Source organism: Juglans regia, chromosome 8 (genome assembly GCF_001411555.2).
Source record: "Juglans regia cultivar Chandler chromosome 8, Walnut 2.0, whole genome shotgun sequence".
Lineage (NCBI taxonomy): Eukaryota > Viridiplantae > Streptophyta > Magnoliopsida > Fagales > Juglandaceae > Juglans > Juglans regia.
The window spans coordinates 3,076,460-3,099,597 of NC_049908.1; the positions used below are offsets into that span (position 1 = coordinate 3,076,460).

At 36.2% G+C, this 23,138-nt stretch overlaps 1 protein-coding gene across 3 annotated transcripts in view; it reads right to left on the reverse strand.

Moving 5' to 3' along the window:
* Positions 1–4,556: 4,556 nt before the first annotated feature.
* The window catches only part of LOC108980137 (calcium-transporting ATPase 8, plasma membrane-type-like), a 48,539-nt gene continuing 29,957 nt past the window's right edge, over positions 4,557–23,138 (reverse strand). For all 3 annotated transcript variants that reach the window (XM_035693267.1, XM_035693268.1, XM_035693269.1), the window contains 26 exons: positions 20,340–20,423; positions 20,174–20,251; positions 20,022–20,093; positions 19,272–19,355; positions 19,113–19,195; positions 18,909–19,017; positions 18,746–18,801; positions 18,282–18,324; positions 18,070–18,153; positions 17,592–17,729; positions 17,436–17,501; positions 17,076–17,174; positions 11,574–11,684; positions 11,116–11,277; positions 10,330–10,389; positions 9,314–9,481; positions 9,084–9,200; positions 8,576–8,674; positions 8,169–8,306; positions 7,986–8,086; positions 7,447–7,492; positions 7,219–7,353; positions 5,556–5,663; positions 5,378–5,469; positions 5,000–5,094; positions 4,557–4,904 (listed from right to left, as the gene is read on the reverse strand). In XM_035693267.1, coding sequence (XP_035549160.1) covers positions 4,900–4,904; positions 5,000–5,094; positions 5,378–5,469; positions 5,556–5,663; positions 7,219–7,353; positions 7,447–7,492; positions 7,986–8,086; positions 8,169–8,306; positions 8,576–8,674; positions 9,084–9,200; positions 9,314–9,481; positions 10,330–10,389; positions 11,116–11,277; positions 11,574–11,684; positions 17,076–17,174; positions 17,436–17,501; positions 17,592–17,729; positions 18,070–18,153; positions 18,282–18,324; positions 18,746–18,801; positions 18,909–19,017; positions 19,113–19,195; positions 19,272–19,355; positions 20,022–20,093; positions 20,174–20,251; positions 20,340–20,423 — 2,433 coding nt within the window. In that variant the 3' untranslated portion in view covers positions 4,557–4,899. The remainder of the gene's footprint in view (positions 4,905–4,999; positions 5,095–5,377; positions 5,470–5,555; positions 5,664–7,218; positions 7,354–7,446; positions 7,493–7,985; positions 8,087–8,168; positions 8,307–8,575; positions 8,675–9,083; positions 9,201–9,313; positions 9,482–10,329; positions 10,390–11,115; positions 11,278–11,573; positions 11,685–17,075; positions 17,175–17,435; positions 17,502–17,591; positions 17,730–18,069; positions 18,154–18,281; positions 18,325–18,745; positions 18,802–18,908; positions 19,018–19,112; positions 19,196–19,271; positions 19,356–20,021; positions 20,094–20,173; positions 20,252–20,339; positions 20,424–23,138) is intronic.

The window sequence follows — 23,138 nt, forward strand, 5'->3', positions numbered from 1 at the left end:
TAAAACCACTACAATGCCATGGCATGCACTCTGTAATCAACAAAACAAATAATACAGAGCAATCGATGACGAAGCAATAATATTCGTTGTGGGGAGAGTGCCTGAGGAGTGAGAAAAAGTGAGAAGAGAGAAAAGAGCACGAACAGGCAAAGAGAGAGATGTGGGTGATTGCGTGGGACTTGCTTATCTGGTGTGCGGTTCATTATTTCCTACTTAGAATGCAGACGTGTCAATATTTTATTGGAAGGTGTAAATCCTGCTTGTTCACCCATCCGGTTTGAAGTTAAACTCATATATATATATATATATATATAGAGAGAGAGAGAGAGAGAGAGAGAGAGAGAGAGAGCTAGGTTAATAAACTCATGCAATGGTCAAGCACTACTACTAATCGAGCCCATTTATATCCATAAAATTATTCAAAATAAGATAATTTTCTCGGTTCATTTTTTGGACGGTCGGATAAAATATTATATGATCACCTATTAATTATTAATACATGTGGAAAATAAAAAGAATAATGAGTAATGGTGGCATCATAAAAAGCAAGCATGATAGCATGAACGCAGTAGTTTCCCTTGAGTTTGCATAATTATTAGTTTAATTAGCTGATTTTTAAAATGGTCCATTATTAATTATTCTTCAATCTTCCATTAATTATATATATATATGGGATGGCACATGCATGCATATGGCCGCGGGTTTCGAAGGGTTCATGATCATTCTAGCCCGCAGATTTGCAATACCACCAGAAGAAATATATAATCGCGACCTCCAACGTCGTCTGCTTTAAAGGAATATTATAATAATTATCAAACGTAACTGCCAAACCGAATAATAATAATATCAGCAATAATAAGTATTCTTAGCATAAATAAGTTTTAAAAATGTACAGCTCGATGATAAGATCGACGGCTTATTAAAAGTAGTATTATAAGAAAAATAGATAGTTGTGGCATTTTTTATTATATATAAAAATGATTATTTATAACGAAAATAAATTTATTTTAATTGAAAATAATCATTTCGTTAAAAATAACTAATTATAAATAAACAGTTTTCTTATAATATAACTAGAATACTTGAGATATTGCTTTCGTTGTATTTAATTTTTTATGTATTCGGTCAGCTTTGCAAGAACTAATATTATAATATAAATGATAGGGGTAGATAGTGTATGATATCTCATATTATTTGAAAATGATAAGTTATTACTCTTTTTAATATTCTAATGAGATTCTAATTATATTATATATTGACTAATCATTTTAAAATATAAATAATATGATTTAGACCTTTCATTAAAGAGTTATAAATATTAAACACGATTATATGGTTGAATATAATATATATATATATATGTGGTACAACCGTACAACCACTACATGTCAACCCAAATTTTGTGAATATTATTACTTACGGGGATTAGCATTTTTAGACGTTCTTCGTTTTTAACAAAAAAAAAGAAAAAGAAAAAAGAGGTACGTATTATATATACATCCAAATAATAGAAAGATTAGCAAAAAAGTAAGAAAATTCGGGAAGAAACTAAAGAGTAAAATTATCTACACGTACAGCTCAAGAATATGATCAAGTTGATCCGTACGTAGAAGCAGACAAATAACGTTAATCAGTTGCTTTAAATATGACGTGAGCATATGCTTTGCATTAATTAATATAAAAAAAAATTAAAAGGGAATATATTGACATCGAATAGGAGGAGGACTTCGGGAAGTTTGACTAAAAGCTAGCAACTAGCATTATTTTAAGACAATATAATCCGTAATGATCGATCGAGCAAGCTGCTAGCACTCGTACATGACCGTACGTACGTAGTACTCCATGAATTATTGGATTCTGATTGATCAACAGCTTACCAAAGATAAAATATTCCCAATACCTAACCACTTAGGATTCGTTTGGAATCAAAAATACTTTCAACTCATCATTATAATTTTTTCAAATTTCAATACAAAATATAATAAACAATTCAACTTTTTTAAATCCTAAAATAATAATAATAATAAAAAATAATATTTTAACAATATTTTATTATCTCAACTCAACTCAACTCAACTCACTTCAACATCCAAACGCAACCTTAATTATTACACAACTAGGCTTTCAGAAATCCAAACCTATCAGAGTCATCCTGTTAGATATTATGTTTTCATTTTATTATTATAATTTTTTTTTAATTTTTATATAAAATATAATAAATAATTTAATTTTTTAAAATTTTAAAATAATTATAATATTAAAAATTAATATTCAAATAATATTTTATTTAACTTATTTAAAATCATTTCATCTTATCTTAATATTTAAACTATACTTAATTTTCTCTTATCTTCGTACTAATTTATTACGTACGTACGTGCCTGCAGTGAGTGCAGCTGCATGGAATGTCTCTTAGATTTTATTAAGTTAGTATCAATTGTTTATCAACTTTGTTGTATTTATTCAAAGTGCTACAACCACAAAATCTTTTTTATATAAATAAATTTGTAAATTTACATAATTTCATATAATACATTAAATCTATTTTATAATAAAAATAAGTATTTTACAATCTAGTGTTCTATACTATGTTACGTTAGTTTATAAATTTATTTTTATAAAATTTCTTTCTAGTTATAATATTTCTCTTTTTATTTTATTTTTAATACAGGTTATATAAACATATATGACAGTAGATTGAATATGTCTTAACAAGGTAAAACGATTAGTATGATACAAAAATATATATATATATCTATAATTACGAGCTAAAAAATAGCAAATACTATTTAATTAAAAACTGATTTCTTTTAAAAACAAAATTGTCTACGTAAAATACATTTGATTTCTGTCAAACGTTGACACGATATATATTGGCAGACTGCTTCTATGGATTTTAGCTTATGCAAGAACAAGCTAAGCCAACCGGGCTGAAATATATTGTGTGTCACTTGCTTTAATTTCCGCCCCGTCATGACAATAAATGTTTCATTGTGACGGCATTTGACAAGGACGCTCTCCTCCATACAGGCCTCCTTTTTTCATTTGTCAACAATGATAAGGTCAAACCAAACGAATTTGATAAGTGTTTTATTATATATCAATTACTATTCATTCTAACACTTTCTATAACTAATTCATAACTTTATTGATAGACCTCACTTGGAAAAAATAATACCGCTTGACAAATCATCAAGGTCCCAAAACAAAATAAAAATTCACCTGAATGCCTAAATTGGAGTAGAACTCGTGTTTGTGTCTACATGTGACAATGTACATGAATTAGACATTAATATTGGCCCACATCTTATTATTTAAGTCATAAAATTAAACAACGTGACAAATAGCACTGAGCAGCTCTGTGTATATCTTGATATTCTCTACAAGTTGGAATCCATCAGGAATAGCCATCTTTGGAGAGATAGATTGCCTGACTGTGAACTGCCTGCATATATCTTTAGGTTGCATTTAAATATTGAACTGAATTGTGTTGAAATGATAAAATATTGTTAGAATATTATTTTTTAATATTATTATTATTTTGATGTTTAAAAAAATTGTAATGATGAATTGAGATAAATTTAGAATCGAAACTAGCCCTTAGAGGGATCAATCTGTGAGAGATACATGTGAAATAACTATTAGAACTTTTAATGGCTTGTGGCAACTTATGTTGGCAAACCCGTGTGTTTTACTTTTGCGTTCTTGTGCGTTAGTTTTTTCTTTTCTGAATAAAGCGATTGATGGCATGTAACGAGATTTAGGGCATAGAGAATTTTAGAAGTGCTGGCAAAAACAAAAAATGCAATGTTTTATAGTATTGCACTAATAAAAAATGGTTTTATTCGTAAAACTGGTCCATTATAAGTGAGAAAAAAGAATTGAAACGTACTCTAATGAGCTAGACTTTTTCCCACTCTAAGGATGACAAAAGTTTACATAGAGAGAAGCGTAGAAGATGTTGAAAGAGCGTAGGTACAAACACTATTTCTAGTCCATCAATTTGGAAATTAAAGTAACAAGGCAATGTTTTTTAGCCTAATGCAATTGGTTGAAAAAAAAGATGGAAGACATGGTGTCATGAAGGTGTTCAAAAGGACCTTAAGTCGCCGGCACATATATCTAATTGACAGATGCCCTCTACTGTTGACAAGGCCATGCCCCATTCCCCGTGTCTTTTTCATCAAAAAAACTTATAAATGAGATTGTCTTTTGTCTAAAAATTCCCAAAAGCATTATCTGAACCCAGTCTCTTTTATCTGAATTATCCGAATTTTATTATGTACAAACAAGTTTGTGCACCAATCTGCGTACGAATATTGTTGCATTCATATTCTAAATTCAAATTATCACTGTTTTCAATAAAATCTATTTTTTGACCAATCATATTGAATGAATACACGTATTAATGCACATAATCGCTTACAATTAAATTTTTCCCTTTTATCTCTTTGGTCTTCAGCCCCAGCAATTCTCACCTGGTCTTTGTGATGGTTTTGCATAGGGCATTGTGTCTACACGAGAGAGAGAGAGAGAGAGAGAGAGGGGGGGGGGAATGCAAATAGCATGGGGAAAACGTTCGAGAGAGGAAGCGACGTGAATTTACAAGCAAAACAGTACACTCCCGACCCGATCGACTAAATGCCAACCGAGACAACCATGCGGTTTTGACACTACAAGCAATCCGAAAAAAAGATAAACATCCTTTGTAGTAGCAGAATTCCATTAAAATCAATTCCCGTGTATGAAATCCACTAGTCCCAAAAAGTCTCACCATGTAAAGAGACGAGCTTTATTTAAGCAATGCAACTAACTGCAGGGAAGGAAATACGCAGTATCTATAAGAGGGCTGATGCCGATCCTACTGCTGTAACTCTTCAAGCCTTCTATCAACTAACACTAACCTGTAAGACAAGAAATACAAAAATTAACCAAATCTAAAACGCCATAACAGTTTGAATGCACCCCATTAAGATGATAAATAGTTCCACTTTCTCACTTTGAGTTCTTCGTCGTCGCTGGAATCTTGGGAACAACTTACTAAGGGGAGTTTCTGGAACGGGTATCAGTTTCCCAATGACAGCCAGGGGCCAACTGAATGCAGAGAGAGAGAGAGAGAGACGTTTGTTATAAAGGGACAATAAACTCATTAACATATAAAGATAGAAGGCTGTGGTTTTCACACGGACGAGTCTTTTCAAAGTAGTTGACGTAAACCTTCCAAGTCTGCTAATGGTCGTCAAAGGGAAAAAAGAAAAAGAAAAAACACTTTGATGGAGAGATTCCCCCCTACTAAACAGGGTTGAGATGCAAGATGCTCAAAAGCATCTTGGAAGTACCACCAAATATAAGTACTTTCATATCATTACCAACCCACCTCATAAACCCAATGATGACAGAGATCAGCCATTGCGACCAATTCAACCTTACTGTCGCGGTAAACTTCCCAAGAAACTCGATGATAATAACCTTAACAAAAGCAAGAGATAGAGATGCTTAGTCCAGGCAAAATAACAAAGTGAAAAAAAGTAAATCAAAGCCTATATGAGTCTCACCTGAAGCACAATGGTTAGTCCCACTATCCCCATGAAAAGAGAGTTTTTAGTAATTCCTTTAAATATATTCAATTCATCTGGCTTCCGAGCATTAAATTCATTGAAAACCTGCAGTTGGACCAATCAGATCATTCGCATGCTTAATGTTTAGCACATAACCATCATAATATAGCAATTTACTAAACATAGGATTGTAATCGAGCTGAGCTAAGCCGCTCTTTGGTTTGCCGAGCTCGGCTCAACTCAAAATACTCGAGCTCGAGATTTTTTTTATTCTTGGTTCGAGCTCGACTCGATAAACTAAACTCTCAGCTCGAGCTCGTCTCACAAACAAGTTCGAGTCGTGAGCTCAGCTCGAGCTCAAATTGTTTATTTTTTAAATAAGATTGAATAATTAATAAAATAAATAAATAAAAGATTTAATATTGAATTTATACAACTAACAAGTAGAACCTCTAGTGAATTATAAAAATTTATAAATAATTAATATCTAACTAGTTGATATTTATCCAAAATAACAATATATATATATATATATTATATACCTACATATATTATTAATACATACACTTAACATGATAGTATATATCTATTTCATATATGGTTCCCAAATACTAGTATATGAAATTATTAAATTTTATCGACTAATTATTATACAAATTATAAAATATACCTATGAAGTATATTCACTATATAGATACAAGTAATTAGACATTATATATTTAATTATAAAAGTGGTATGCTTATATTATTAGCTAAGATATATATGTATATATATATACACACAAGCGTATGTATATATTTATCAATATATGAATGAGTTTTAATCGAGTTGAGCTAACGAGTCGACTCGAGTATAAACGAGCGGACCTTAACGAGTCTTAGTCAAGTCGAGTTTTGTCAGTTATGTGTCATTTACAAATCGAGCGGATATCTACTTTTACAAATGAACTTTTTTTTTTTACGAGTCGAGTTTAACCGAATGAGTACCGAGTGGGCTATTGAACAAACTGGTTCATTTACAGCCCTAACTAAACATGGGAGTGAGATCAGCTTGGCTGTTGAACTTTGTGGACACAAATAAATCGCATAATGGAAAACTAGCAGCAATAATAATGAAAAATAGTTGAGACGATTTCATGGACCAATTGAATTGATAAATGCTCAGTTGGATTGTGATTTGAGTCAGCAGCAGAACTGTGCCTTCATATACCCTACAGAGCTTTCAAAGTCCTGTACACGTTCTGCCAAAACACATAGTCGTGGCCACTAATTTCTAACTTCTAGCTTATCAAAACCGTGAGACAAGGATGGAGATAAACACAGAATAAGAAAGGAATTGCATGATGAAAAGCTACACCTAGTGAGTTATATAATTTTTTTTTTTCATTGGTAAAATAAAGTCAGAACGAAACCATTTCATCTCACTTCGACAAAATGTCAAATCAATTCCTTGAGGAAGTCATGCGGGTCAAAATTGCATATTGTACATGGTAAAATCTAGATTGCAGACCTCGAATACCTAGTTATAGGACCTTCCAGCAAAGTTGTCTTAATAGAATAAATGAGTACCAAAAAAGTAGTTAAGACATTAAAAGTTGAAGAAAGAGAAGCTTAAATTATTTAGATTTCTTTTCAAATTATTTTTGAAGTTAAAAGTTACCTGACAAAGGACAAAGGAATTGAATATTAAAGTATTCTTCACTTTGTTGGCACGATCGCTGCTGTATTGCTCCAAATTCAGTAAACTCCTACCTTGGAAATGGAGAACAAGTAGGACAATCACTTGGTATAGAGCCTGCAATTTACCAAAATTTATTAACATGAGAGATAAATGAATTGCAATGCTAATGAAGTACTGGAGACAAAAGAAACAAGAAAAAGCATGTACCTGTATGAGCAAGTTCCTCCACATAATATTTGTTATAAGAGGTTCTCTGGGAAACGCATAATAAATCAGTATGGTCACCAAACCATCAAAGAAGTAAAGAAACAATAACCAATTTATTTATGTTCAAAGAAGAGCTCAAAAATTTAAAAGGCTCTGAACAACGTTATGAAAGAAAAGAAAGAATAGAAGGAAGATTCCAGGTTGGTCATGAAAAGCTTTTAGTTCACCAGGCCACCAAATAATTTTACCTTTCTTTTTTAAACAAGTAGTTCAAGATTGAATAAAAACGTATTCATTTCAGAATCATGCCATCCAAAAGGTGTAACCCAAGTATACAGAAAGCATACAAGAGAGAACTTTGATCCACCATTAAAAAGTAATTTAAGAACTTCCTCTGAAATGAACAAGAACATAAATTAAATGACATTGCAACTTCAAAATACTTTCTCATGACAGGTAATTGGAATAAACTACAGGGTAAATTTAGTTTGAAAAGAACCAGAATAAAATTAATGCTCCCATTATTCAAAAATCATTACCTTCGACCAACTGGTGGCCTGTGCATCAGGTGATCAGTTGGTGGTTCTGTAGCCAATGCTAGAGCTCCAAGAGTATCCATGATAAGATTGACCCAGAGAAGCTATAACAAGAGAGAGGACACTCAAGACATCAGTATGGAGCACAGAGAGAGAGAGAGAGAGAGAGAGAGAGAGAGCAGAAACCTGCACAGCATTCAGTGGTACTTCACCAGAGGAAACCGCTGCCACAACATTTATAATCAGAGCTGCTACATTCACTGTAAGTTGGAACTGAATGAATTTTTGAATATTTGCATATACAGATCGGCCCCATCTGACAACCTACATATAGTAGAAAAAAATATTAACCATTTTTCTTTTGAATTAAGAATTTGAAATGGATATATTGCGGCCAGGATAATCTTAAGACAAGCTCATGAGTTAGTGGGTCCCAGTTCCAGTCAATTGTGTCCATTAACAGCAAATATCATAGAATCTTATAGATCAATTAGACGAAAATACTACGAAGCAAAATCAATTATCACAAACACAAACTGAAAAAAAAAAATCACTTGCCCAAAAAAAGAGAGCACTTATAAGACAAGACTAACCTTCACGACAGAAGCAAAATTGTCATCCAAGATGATTATATCTGAGCTCTCCTTCGCAACCTCTGTACCTGCAATACCCATTGCAAGGCCGATGTCTGCCTGAACTCCAAAATAATAAAACATCAATCAAGACCAAGAAAATAAAAAATTATGTTCTAGAAAATGAAAGGAGGATTTTTTGTTTAATAAATTTCAAAAGTTTACAGGCAAGAAAACCAACCCTTCTCTTGCTCAACAAAGAAAATGCACATTTAAGCAAGGCATATTCAGGATTGGTAACCATTTAAGTGGATTTATCACAACACCCATATATATTTTTGATAAGTTCACAACATCCATATATATATATAATCAAATATATTTGTTAAAGACTTCAACACTCAAATGTTAACTTTATGGACAATACTAATAGTAGTAGGAACAACCATACAGAAGGATGCGGACAAATTTAAGACTCCATTAAAAAACAAAAGACTAGAGAAGGAAGAAACAAAAAATGTTTACAAACCTCATGCAGAGCAGGGGCATCATTAGTGCCATCCCCAGTTACAGCAACAACATGCCCTTTCTTTCTCAATGCTTGCACAAGCAAAAGCTTGTCACTGGGAGAAGACCGCCCCATCACCTACATATTGGACAAAAATATAATATTTCTACCAGTTTGGCCACAATAATGTAATTAGTGAAAGTACACACACAAACGCAAACCAAAAATTCCGCAAAGGGAGCAGATCATACAGATATCTTATCTGCAATCTCTTCTCTTTGTGTATCTGATAAGGCACGAAATGCCCTTCCTTCAATGAGATTTGGCTCAGTCGTAGCATCTACAGCTGAACCCAGTATTCCAGCTTCCAAAGCAATTGCTTTTGCAGTTTGAAGATTGTCACCAGTGACCATCCGCACCTATAGGTCAGAAAAAAATGGATACTCCTCACTCATTTGCATCACGGTTGAAAAAAATTAATCAAACAGAATACCACCATGATCAACACAGTGACCAAATACCAAACATGGAAAATCTTTAAAGAACGAAGCAAAAAAATCCCCTTGGTTGATAAAACTAGCAATAGTTTTACCTATTTGCCACAGCAGCAATGCTTAGACCAGAATTTTAACATATTATTATATAACGTTAGAGATGACATACATATAAGACACTATATGCAGTACTACAGAAAACATCAGAGATTATACCCATACATATGTAGTAGGCATACAGACATAGTGCACGTCCTCTACATGTTTTACATATCTCTGAATTATAATTCAAGCTGTAAATGTAAATATTGGTCCAAGGAGAAGTAGACTCTAGTCCCATTGCAGGTCCAAATTGAAGCTGTAAAGTAATGCCATCATATAGCTGTAACTGTGAGTAGTCACACATGTTGCTGATTTCAAGGGGGGTTCTCTGGGGTTTTGGTAGTGGTGTAGGAGGCCAATACCCTCCTATTAGTGTTATCAGGTTGTACGTTGTGGGCGCTATCTAATTTATTGCACGGTTTCTTTACAGAGGAATAAACTTGCTTGCTTACCCAAAAAAAAAAAAAAAAAGATTTAACAAGCAAGCAACATCACAAGGAAACTAGCACACAAGCATTTTTGAAGAACACTAGGAACCCAAATGACAATAGAACATTAATAGCAGAAGTAAAATGCCATTGCTATGCATTGAAGATGTATATGACAATAAAACAATTGCAGAAACAGGTTCTCAACATTACAAGAAACTAAAATATTAACACAAAAAGTACCTTAACACCAGCATTTTGGCATAGTTGCACGGCATCTTTGACACCAGGACGACAAGGATCCTGCATTGCATTGTCTACATGAGTAATAAAAACTAAGAAATGAATAACTTTCATAGGTGATTTTAGAGTAAAATCTTCAAATTTTTAAATGATGCCCCAAAACAACCCCTTTTAATAGAAAGCCTTAAAAGAGTCAAAATTGTTGTTGAAATTTGTGATTAAGAGCACTACAATGAAGCAATGCATCCAAATATTGAAATGTATTACATTTGGGCAAGAGTTGAAATAACTTCAGATAAGAAGTTTATGGAAGAAATTTTAATAGGTCTCCTGAAGCAGAGTGCAAAACATGCAAGAGAGCATTACAGCACTATGGCATGTCCGTATCTCCAATACATTCCCCATACATGCCAATAATGCCAACTTTTATTCATTCCTCCATATACACCTAGCGTGATACCAGCACTATACAGACGAACTATCACCGCACCTGATCCCCCGTCCCTACTAAAAGTGGAGGTCTAGTTTCACCCCAGCCCAGCCCCTATATATTCACCCGCATCCACACAATGGGCAGGCAAAATAGGGGCTGATCTCGGCCATATACATAGCCAAAATTTAAAACCAAAATTTAAAGATGAATAGAAACACAGGCATAAATTTTAGAAAAAATATGTAACCAAGACAATTATAGAAATGATGTCACAATCTAGCAGCTGCCACCAAACATAGACAATACAGCTCCAGCAATGTATTTCTAAATTTATTTTCCACGAAAGTTTTTACCTTGATACCTACAATAGCCAGCAATACAAGATCATTCTCAGGTAATGACCAATGCTCTTCATCAGATGGAACCTCTTCCGACTCACAGGATCGATATGCAATGGCAACACAACGCAAGCTAACAGTAGCCATATTTTCAATAGCTTTCTTAAAAAAATTCACCTGCAAACCAAATTAAATATCACTAAAACAACAAAGTTATAGCCGCAACATGCAAAATACCTATACTACCAGATCACACAGATTTTATATACTACTTTATAAGCGAAGTAAAGCAAATTGTTCTCTTGGGTAAAGTTCTTAACAATATTTCTTTTAAGATTAGACATTATAACCCATCCAAATGATACCCTGGGTGGACAAGGGAAAAGGGAAAACGAAATAAGGCGAAATGACAGAGATAACCCAGTTGAGTACTACAATAGAAACTGTACTTGAAAAGCAATTAGATCTCAAACCTTGTCTTCATCCATTGCTACCAACTGATCAGTTGCATCAATACACCATGTGCATGATGCTAAAACTATTTCAGCAGCCCCTTTCCAGTGAATATGAACTTGACCATCGGGCTGCAAATATCAGAAATATATATATTTTTAAATAAGTAAATAAACTGAAGGAAATGACGAAGATTCACATGTAACAACATTTCCTAGATCCAAAACACAGTATATGTAGACCTTTTACTAAATGATAAATGGATTCCCTAACACAAAAATTTGTTTTGTACAAAGTATTGCAGGTTCAATTGAAGAAATCCATTCATGAAGCAGAACCTCGAGATGTATGAGGACAGAGACTCTGAAATCCTCCATGATGCATTTCTTATCCAGCATTAGTAAAGCTTTCAAGTCTCCTCTATTGACACTAATTCATAACCCGATTGTTTATTATAATCTCCTAGGTTTTGATAACAAGGCATGCATCAACATTTAGTATTATTGAGTTGTATTACTTTCGCTAATGACACTGCTATTTCTTGTTTCCTTTTTTTTTTTGGATAAGTTTCTCTAATGACACTGCTTTCATTTACTGATATCCAAATTTTGTTTTGGAGGTGCGAAACAAGAAATTTCAAGGGTATTTGTCATCTAGTCAAGTGCCAGTCAACAATTTTTTTTTTTTATTGGTGAACAAAATCTTATTGATTATAAGAATAGGCAAGAGCAAGTAATCCCCACTTTTTGTTAACAATGATGGAGTGTGGGCCAGGGAGGAGAGGCTGATTTAAAGGGGAAGAAGGTTGTTAATGGGCTGGACCTGAACAGAAGCCCATGTCGGGTTTGGCAGGAGAAAGGCCTGAAATCCAAGATTTCGGGTACGCTGGAGGTGCCTGAATCATCCACTTCAGGCCCAAGTCTTGGGTTGGGTTTGGCACAGACAGGGGCGACGGCCTGCGGCGCCTCAGGTGGTGGTCCGGCGGTGGCCTCAGAGTTGCCGGAAGTGGTGGTGGGAGAAAATATAGTTGGCGCTGAACCCGTTTCTGCCGTTGATGGCTCTGGTGTTGCTCGGGGAGGGTCACCTCTTTATGGGGTGTCTCAGTCTCCTTCAGCAGACCTTGGGTCATCATTATTTTTGGCCCAGACACAGTTAAAGCCGTGGGGGGAAGAAGATATGGCTTTCGGTTCTGAGTGAGCCAGTGAAGAGTTGGCTCACGGAGATGACGGGGAAGGTATGTTGACATTATTTGACCCTTGCAAATATTCTTCAGAGGGGGAGGAGGCTACAGGAGAGGATCCTACTCCGTTAAGTATGGTTCCTCCTAGTATTTCCTCGGACTAGGTTTTGAAAAAAGTAGAGGAACTTTAGAGCTATATGGGGATCTCGTGTGTGGGCTATGAAGAGCAGTTTAAGGCTTTGATTATAGCCATGGAGGCAGGTTAGTATGGTGCAGGGCCAAAAAGAGAGGGAGCTAAAGAGGTTGATGTGGTCCATTAATTATGATGGAAAGAAGGGGAGTGCGAGTCGTAGAAGAAACAAGGGGAGAGGTGGTACAGTTGATAAATGAAGCCCAAAATATTGAGTTGGAATGTTAGGGGGCTGAATGAGATTAATAAACGCCTTAGAATAAGAGCTTTATTAAGTCAATGGAAGGTAGACATCATTTGTTTGCAGGAAACAAAGCTGAAGCTTGTCAATTGTAGTATTATTAGGAGCATATGGAGCTGCCCATATGCAGGTTGGATTTAATTACCCTCGAATGGAGCCTCAAGAGGTATTTTGGTTATGTGGGATAAGAGGGTGGTGGAGAGCATCGATGAGTTTGTGGGGGAGTTCTTGGTGGGGTGTTTGTTTAGAAATTTTGACGATGGTTTCCTTTGGGCCTCTGCTGTGGTATACGGTCCTAATTTGGATAGTGAAAGGCAGATGCTTTGGGATATGAGTTGGCTGGTCTTTGTTCTTGGTGGGAGGCTCCATGGTGTATTGGAGGGAATTTTAATGTGACAAGATTTTCCAGCGAAAGATTAGGGGAGGGACGTCAAAATCAAGCTATGGTGGATTTTTCAGATTTCATTTTTGAGTCAGGCCTTATGGACATACCTCTAATAGGAGGGGAGTATACTTGGTCTAACCATTTTTTTTGGTCAAGACCGGACAGATTTCTCATTTCCCCTTCATGGGAACTTCAATATCCAGATGTAAGCCAAAAAAGACTCCCGAGGATTTGTTCCAATCATTTTCCTGTAATGCTTGATGGTGGTGGTATCATAGGGGGTAGAAGGCCATTCAAGTTTGAGAATATGTTGTTAAAAAAGGAGGGTTTTGTGGATTTGGTTAGACAATGGTGGAGTTCCTATTTATTTGAGGGCAATATGAGCAATGTGTTGGCTAGGAAATTGAAAGCTTTGAAAATGAATTTGAAGATATGGAATGAACAGGTGTTTGGTGATGTAACCTTACACATGAAAAGCTTGACACAAGAGCTACAAAGCTTGGAGGGTGTAGGAGTTGAGAACAATCGTAAAGAGCAAGTAGTTTCTGAACTTGAAAGATTGACTTTATTGGAGGAGATTTCGTGGAGACAGAAGTCAAGGGCTCTATGGCTTCGGGAAGGGGATAAATGTACTAAGTTTTTTCACCGTATGGCTAATGCACATAGAAGATTTAATTCTATAGAGTCCTTGAATATTGAGGGAGTTGCATCCTCTGATCAGGTCGTGATGAAGGATTTTGTGGCTGGCCATTTTGAAAATTTGTTGTTAGAACCTCATACATGGAGGCCTACGGTAGATGGCCTAGTTTTTTAGGGCATTGATCAAAATAGCATGACGTGGTTGGAGAGACATTTTGAAGAGGAAGAGCTAATACTAGTAATCAGAAAAATGAACAAAGATAAAGCCCCGGCCCGGATAGTTTCACTCTGGCTTTTTTTCAGACTTGCTGGGAGGTGGTAAGAGAGGATGTTATGCTAGTTTTTCAGGAATTCTTCACTTATGGCAAATTTGAAAAAAGCTTAAATGCGACCTTTATTGCTCTAGTCCCAAAAAAGGCCGGTGCAATAGAGATACAAGACTTTAGACCGATTAGTCTCGTGGGCAGCGTGTATAAGATATTGTCAAAGGTTCTTGCTAATAGGATGAGCACAGTCATGGAAAAGATTATCTCTAAATCCCAAAATGCCTTTGTGAGGGGGAGACAAATTTTGGACTCGGTTCTTATCGCCAATGAATGCTTGGATAGCAGAATCAGGTTGGGAGTGCCAGGTCTTCTATGCAAACTAGACATGGAGAAGGCATATGATCACATTAATTGAGATTCTTGATATACATGTTGGGTAGATGTGGTTTTGGGGAAAAATAGAGGATGTGGATAAGGCATTGTGTGTCTACGGCTCATTTCTCGGTCTTGGTAAATGGTGATCCTGTGGGCTTTTTTAACAGTTCACGGGGACTACGGCAAGGTGATCCATTATCACCTCTCTTATTCGTCTTAGTAATGGAGGCACTATGTAGGATGGTGTCCGCAACAGTAGGGGGAGGATTTTTTCTAGGATTTTCAGTGGGAGCTTCATACGGTCCTACTATTATTTCTCATCTTTTGTTCGCAGATGATACCTTGCTGTTTTGTGAGGCCAATGCAGGACATATCCAATCTTTGAAGGCCATCCTACTCTGTTTTGAAGCTGTATCTGGGCTGAAAATTAATCTTGCCAAGACGGATAGATGGTAGTAGTTGGAGATGTAAGCAATATTAGGGGGCTGGCTAGCATCTTGGGTTGTGCAGTTTCTTCGTTGCCGTTGAAGTACCTTGGGCTTCCGTTGGGGGCTGCTTTCAAAACTAGGTATTTGGGAGGGGATGCTGGAAAAATTTGAGCGTAGATTGGCCGGATGGAAAAAGTTGTATTTATCAAAAGGGGGGCGGATTACGCTTATTAAGAGTACTTTATCCAACCTTCCTACGTACTACATATCTTTATTTCCTCTTCCCGCTAGCATTGCAACTAGAATAGATAAGCTTCAATGTGATTTTTTATGGAGTGGTATAGGAGATGAGTTTAAGTTTCACTTAGTGGGTTGGGACAAGGTTTGCTCTCCTATGAGGGATGGTGGGCTGGGGGTTCGAAATGTGAGGGCTTTTAACAAGGCATTACTAGGTAAATAGTTGTGGCGTTATAATTATGAGGGGGAAGCTTTATGGAAATGGGTGATTGACACGAAGTATGGGAGTGAACAAGGGGGTTGGTGTTCTAAAGAGGGCCGGGAGACATATGGAGTGGAGTTATGGAAGTACATACGTAAAGGTTGGTGCTCTTTTGCTAGTAATACTCGGTTGTGCTTGGGGGATGGTAATAAGATCAGCTTTTGAAAGGATATGTGGGTGGGTGACACGGCTTTGAAGGATGCTTATCCAACAATTTTTAGCATTGCAAGGGATAAGGAAGCCATGGTGGCCAATCTGCGGGTACTTCATCACCCAGGAGTGGAACATTAATCTTAATCGGGAGGCTCATGATTGGGAAGTGAACATCCTGGTGGAATTTTTCAATTTGCTGTATAATACTGCTATTGCGACCACAAATGAAGATGCCATGGTATGGAGACTCTCTAAGAGAGGAAAATTCACGGTACGTTCTTTTTATGAGTCTATTACCGTGCAACAAAGGCATAATTTCCCTTGGAAGAACATATGGAGGAGCAAAGCACCAACCAAGGTAGCATTCTTTGTCTGGACAACAGCTTTAGGGAAGATTTTGACCATTGATAACCTTAGAAGACGTGGTTTAATCATCACGGATTGGTGCTGTCTGTGTAGAAATAGTGGTGAAACGGCGGACCATCTACTTTTACATTGTGAGTTTGCTAGAGGTATCTGGAATTATTTTTTCAGCAAACTGGGAGTCGCATGGGTAATGCCAGGCAAGGTGGTTGAACTTCTAGCATGTTGGAGAGGGATCACTGGGACACCACAGATTGCAGCCGTATGGAAGATGTATATTTTGGTGTATTTGGAGTGAACGAAATGAGCGACTTTTTGAGGATCATGACCGTTCCTTGGAAGAGTTTCATAGTTTTTTCTGGAAGACTTTGTTTCTGTGGGCCATTGCTTTAGATTTCAATGGTTCCAGCTTCCATGATTTCCTTTTAACTCTTTCTAGTTCCTAAATAGGTGTATGTCTTTGTATACTCCTAGTGTACTTGGGCTATGCCTATCTTTCTATCAATGAATTACTTATTACCTATATAAAAAAAAACTACCATACACCATCACCCACATAGTAATACATGCAGTGCATTTTTTGTGCAGTTCTAACAATAATGAGATCTGAAAATAGAATAGGTATGAGTTATATTTTGCTGTCATTACTTTCTCAACAACATAACCTCAACTTCTCGAGGTAATCACTTAAAACTACTCATTTCTTTTAAAAAAAATAGCCCAACAAAAATATTCCAGTCTTTCCAACCATTGAGTACATTGCAATACTCCTATCATGGCCATACATAAGTGCATCACATTACCAGTTTTAGTGCAACACCACCACGTTTTTTCTCCGAGTTGAAGGGGAAGACATGAATAACTGAAGATTCAGATCTGATAGCCTCAAAACTCATCCCCAACTGTCAAGAATGACACCAGTCAATTTAATTTTATCAGTAAGGCAATCTTATTCAAAGCGTAAAGGGGCACTCCCAAATACACAGGAAGTATAAAATAGGAAACACCCAACTATGTGGAAGAAGAGAACATAATTCCATGAAATATGGAAAATGAGAGAAACAGAAACAATCGTACGCAGACATCAAGTGACATACCAATCACTTTTATTAGTCTTCAAAAATAAATTTACTTCAAAGTGAAAATGGTATGAAGATATTAACCTTGAGTCCCCAAGAAAGAATGGCCTTTTCTGTTGGTGATCCAGAAACCTCCACATCTCCATCACCCTGCAGGGGACCAGCGAGAGCATTACAATACTGTGGACAGCTTTACTATTTTAGCTTTAGTGGAATTATTCACTATGAAAAAGAAAATACCTCAGGCACATACACACTGCCATTTGTGTTTTGTGCAATGCCTTCAAGAAGTAAAGAGGATACCAAGGGAGATAACTCTGACTTATTCTCCGGAGAATCAACTTTTTTCTCTCCAACATAAGCCTCAACCACTGTCATCTAATAAAAGAAAATCTCCCAATTAAAAGGGAAAAAATCAAGGCAAACTTTTGTCCCAAACTTCCGGCTGGAAACAGTAGTTTCCTACCACCACACCAACCCAACAGAAAATTATGACACTTTCTTTTTTGGATTAGTATTTAAGAAATGTCTAAGATGCTTAATGTCTTGAAGTATATAAGACCTGGACATGTTCATTTTGATATTTCAACTCATTGTAATCCCACAAGAGGAAGTGCACTCTCAAAAATTTATAATTAATCATCAACCAAAACAACCTACAACCAAAAGGCACTTCTGAACAGCAAAGACTAAATCAAGGAACAGCTTAATAAATCACCTGATTCAAAGTTAAGGTTCCAGTCTTATCACTGCAAATTGTTGTGGCAGAACCCATGGTCTCACATGCTGAAAGCCTTCGTACCTGCAACATGCCTACTGTTATGAAAATATATATTTTACAACCACCCAACGTGTGTCACGCGTGCGAGTCTCGGGGTCTTGGTTAAGATCTATAGTAAGCACAAAGGACGTAAACTTGTCATTACATACCAAGGCTTTATCTGCCATCATTTTTCTCATAGAGTAGGCAAGGCTGTATCATGGTCACAAAAAAACCATCAGTCAGCCACTAAATATAGGGAAATAGAAAAATAAACAATGAAAAAATATATTTTAATATATGCAAATAAATCATTTCTGACCACACTGCTGTTAGTTGATGGGAAAGTATACAGACTATCTCAGCTGCATGAGCCAAGAAGAAAATGGTGATGTTGGCATTACCAATCTGTTATATCTTAAGTAAGGCATGACAAGGACTAAGGGAAATTAAATAGATAAAAAGAAAGAGCAAGATTGGCATGAAGGAAAGCCTAACAAAAATAACAACAATTAGGGAAAACATGTTGCCCCCTAAAATATGAGCACAAATCCCAAATGAGTCAGATGACACATATATGAAGAACATCAAGAACCCTATCAACGAATTAATATATAAGGCAAGGCAAACTTACGTTAGGGTAACGGCTAATGGAAGCCCTTCAGGCACTGCAACTACTACAATGGTGACCTAACATTTGAAAATGTCGTAGATCAATAAATTTCTCTACACAATAATAAAATATATCTATACACAAATACTAAAAAAAAATAAAAAATAAAAAATAAAAAACATACTGCAACAGTAACAATTTTGATGGCACCATCTACTGCATCCCCAAGTTTTGTTGTGCCAGCTTGAAACTGTTTATTTCCATTGGTGTCTTTGGTATGGCCAGTAAAATATCTGAATAATTTAAATTTATGAGGTCATCCGCAACATATCAGTATCAACGAGAGAGAGAGAGAGAGAGAGAGATCAGTTCCCAATATTTGAATTACCTGACCAAAAGGACAACCAAGACAGAGACAGCCACTGAAAGTCCAACCATACCAATGAAAGTCGCAACCCCATTTAGGCGTACCTATAAAAATTCCTTCGCAAGTAAACATAACATGCAAGGGATGACATTCCATGAAAAATGATGATAAATAGAAGACCTGTAATGGCGTCTCTTCACCAGTGTCTTCTGAAATACTAGCCATCAGCAATCCCCATTCAGTATTGATCCCAACACTAGTTACCTAAGAAAAGGAAGATTTAACATGAGACGGCAACAGAGCAAGTTGGTAGAAGATAGGGGAATGACAAGCTGAAAAGGGTTTCAAATACAAGTATTAAACCACAAATATTTAAGTCCTATGTACTTGGGTTCTTGCCTATTCCTATTCTCAATAAAATTTTGTTTAGTGTTTAAAAAAAATAGATATTTGACTTTAAAATAACAGGGAAAGTCCTATGTACTTGGGTTCTTGCCTATTCCTATTCTCAATAAAATTTTGTTTACTGTTTAAAAAAAATAGATATTTGACTTTAAAATAACAGGGAAGTTGTTTTTTAAGGAAGTAAAAAAAAAATCGTACATAAAAATATAGAGATATAAAAAGAGGTCCATCCATGTGTGAGCATGATGTATATGTGTGCTTTCCAGAAAAATGCATGTAGAAAATAAAAAGTAATAAAAACAACTCTACATTTTCCCAGAAAATTTTTAATATGGGGATTGCATCAATGTTCCATAGTAAACTATCTTTTTTGTGGTACTAATAGATATTAGGTTATCTAACATAACATAGCAAAAGAAGCTTGTTGTGATTTTAAATATTGTTTATAAAGATTAAAACCACAAGTAGAAGATGATAGTAGTAATAGGCAAAGAAAAGAAAAGAGCTAAGAAAATGTTATTTTACCAACATGGTACCACTACCATCTGCAATTTTGCAGCCAGACATTAGAAAAGGATCCTTAGAATCCTTGTGAACCTGCATAAAAAATAAATCTTAAACGAAGAAAGAAATAATAAAGTACAAATTGAATCTATAAGATGGGTATGAATGCTCACAATCTTGCTCTCTCCAGTCATACTTGATTCATCAACTGCGAGAGAATGACCAGAAATTAATACTCCATCAGCAGGGACCTACGGAAAGATTTTGACTAAGTCAACTCAACCAAAACTCTAAAGCACAGTTGTAATATAAACCTTGAAGAACAAAAGAGACACGTACCTGATCACCGATGTTGAGAGGTATCACGTCACCAACGACAATGTCATATATCGATATCTCAATTCTTCTGCCACCTCTAATAACCTATAAAGTTGAACCTTCAAATATAAATCCTGAAAGAAAAATCACTAAATGCGGGTTTTTACTGTGGAAGATGTGATGCGGGGTTTTCAAGAGTTCTTTTCCTGTAAAAAGTTTGAAAAATCACTAAATGCCGCTTTCATTGCTCTTATTCCTAAGAAACGTGAGGCTTCAGAGTTAAAAAAATTTTAGTCCTATTAGTCTTGTGAGTGGGGTTTACAAGATAATTTTGAAGGTACTTGCTAATCGTATAAGCAAGGTGATGGAGCAAATTATCTCTAAGCTCGGAAATTCCTTTGTTCAGGGGAGAGAAATCCTTGATTCAGTACTTATTGCTAATGAATGTATAGATAGTCGTTTAAGGGAGGGTGTGCCTGGTGTTCTTTGTAAGCTTGATATGGAAAAGGCATATGATCACATGAATTGGGATTTCCTTCTCTTCATGCTTGGGAGATGCGGTTTTGGTGAAAGGTGGTGGATTAGGCATTGTGTTTCTACTGCCCTGTTTTCGGTGTTGATTAATTGTAACCCTGCTGGTTTTTTCCATGAGAAAAGATATTTGAAACCGTGAATTGTGCAACCGTCGCGTAATCGCTTTGAAAAAAGTGAATAAAATATGAAACCCACATGAAAAAATTAATTTTTTCATAGTGGACCCCACTCTTTTTCAAAGCGATTACGTGGATCGTGGATTTCTTTTATGCTTCTCGGTTGGTAATGCTAATAATGGGTCTATCAACCTCTTATATTCTTTTTGCAGATGACACTCTTCTTGTCTATGATGCGGATCGTGGTCAAATTCAAGCCTTAAAGGTTGTGTTATTTTGTTTTGAAACTGTCTCGAGTCTTAAGGTGAATGTTGGAAAGTCGGAGATAGTTTCGGTGGGGGTGGTGAGCAACATCAATAGTTTAGCAAGTTTGGTGGGTTGTAAAGTTGCTTCTTTACCTTTGCAATATTTAGGCTTTCTGTTGGGGGCGCCTTTTAAGGCTAATGCTATATGGGATGGGGTTGTTGAGAAAGTAGAAAAGACTGGCTGGTTGAAAGCAGTTACATTTATCTAAAGGGAGCAAAACTACTTTAGTTAAGAGTAGCCTTTCCAATCTCCCCACCTACTTTCTATTGTTGTTTCCATTCCAGCAGGGGTGGCCAACTGGATGGAGAAGTTATTTCGTGCATTCTTGTGGGGTCGAATGTGAGAGGAAACTAAATTCCATCTTATTAGTTGAAATAAAGTTTGTTCTCCTATTTCGGTTGGAGGTCTTTCTATATTTAGATTGTATAACAGAGAATTAGGCTAACTATAAATAGTCTTAACGTGTATAGACACTTAACGTGTTACAGAGAAATCGGTGGAAGAAAAATCTAGCAAGTTGTAACTCTTTTCTATAAATAATGAAAGAAACCTAATGGAAGAGGTATTCAGACCAATCTTGACATGGTATCAAAACCATTACTCTGATTATCGTTTCTCTGTGGTCTTTATCCTTGAGAGTTTCTGAGTTGCGATAGTAGGAATTATTTTCCTTCTCTGTTTTCGCACGTTTGTAAGTTTCTAAGTTTGTGGTGAGTGTTTTCTCACACGTCTGGTGAGTTTCAACTTGTGGGCTCGTCACCTTGGTGGCTTTGAGGCTGTCGGCAGGTTCTGTGTGGTCATTTGCCGTGTTCCTGTTCTAGGCAGTGCAGTTTGGTGCTTATCGACAGTTTCTGGGTAGTTTCTGGTGGCTGAAGACGTGCGGGTGTCTCCTTTGGTGAGTATCGGCAATTTCTGTGGAGGTCTTTGGGGCGGTTCAAAAGTTTCTGGGAAGTTGTGAGGCAGTTGACCATTTCTGTGGCAGACGACACTCTTTGTGGTGGTGGGTTCTGTAATGGGCCCGTACAGTGACTATTCGAGATGTCAATCTCCAAGAATGAGAAAGAGACGAAAGAGAGAGAAGAGAAAGAAGAATCAGATAGAAGAAATGATCAATAAACTTTGCATGTCTTTCCTCTTCATTCATACCGTTTTTATAGTTATCTTTGGGTTACACGTCATTGTTTCATACTTCCCAACTTAAGATCTCTACTTACAACTCAAAAGGCATCGTTCTATTTAATTGTTCTTAACGACAGACGTATAGCAAACTAACTAATCTAACTGTATTATTTCCTGTCGTTTAACACTATACCCTTCTTTCTTCTTCATAGTTCTTCACACACTTCTTCATAACAGTCCCTTACACACTCCTCCCCTTCAAAGCACCTTGCCCACAAGGTAGAGAAATTTCTCTCTTGAGCTTTTAGTATGATTCCCACGTCGCATCCTCAGGGGCAGCACCCTGCCACTGAACTAGAACTTCCACCAAAGCCTTATTGTTCACCTTCCTACTCCTTTGTAGAATCTGTTGTGGTTCAGGTTCAATTTCCCCCTCTTCATCAACTGGTGGCAAGGTTGACAATGGAGAAATATGTTGGCCTAGCTTTTTCTTTAAAGAAGAAACATGAAAAACAAGATGCAAGCGACAATGGGATGGCAAATCCAATTTATAAGCAACCTGTCCAATTCGATTTACTAACTGAAATGGGCCAAAAAATTTAGGTGACAACTTCATATTCCTTCTAACTGCAAGAGAGCTTTGTCTATAGTATACCCAATCTCCCACCATAAACTCCCTTTCAGTGTGCCTTTTATCAAAAAATAACTTCATTCTCTCCTAAGCCAGTATCAAGTTGTTCTTCAA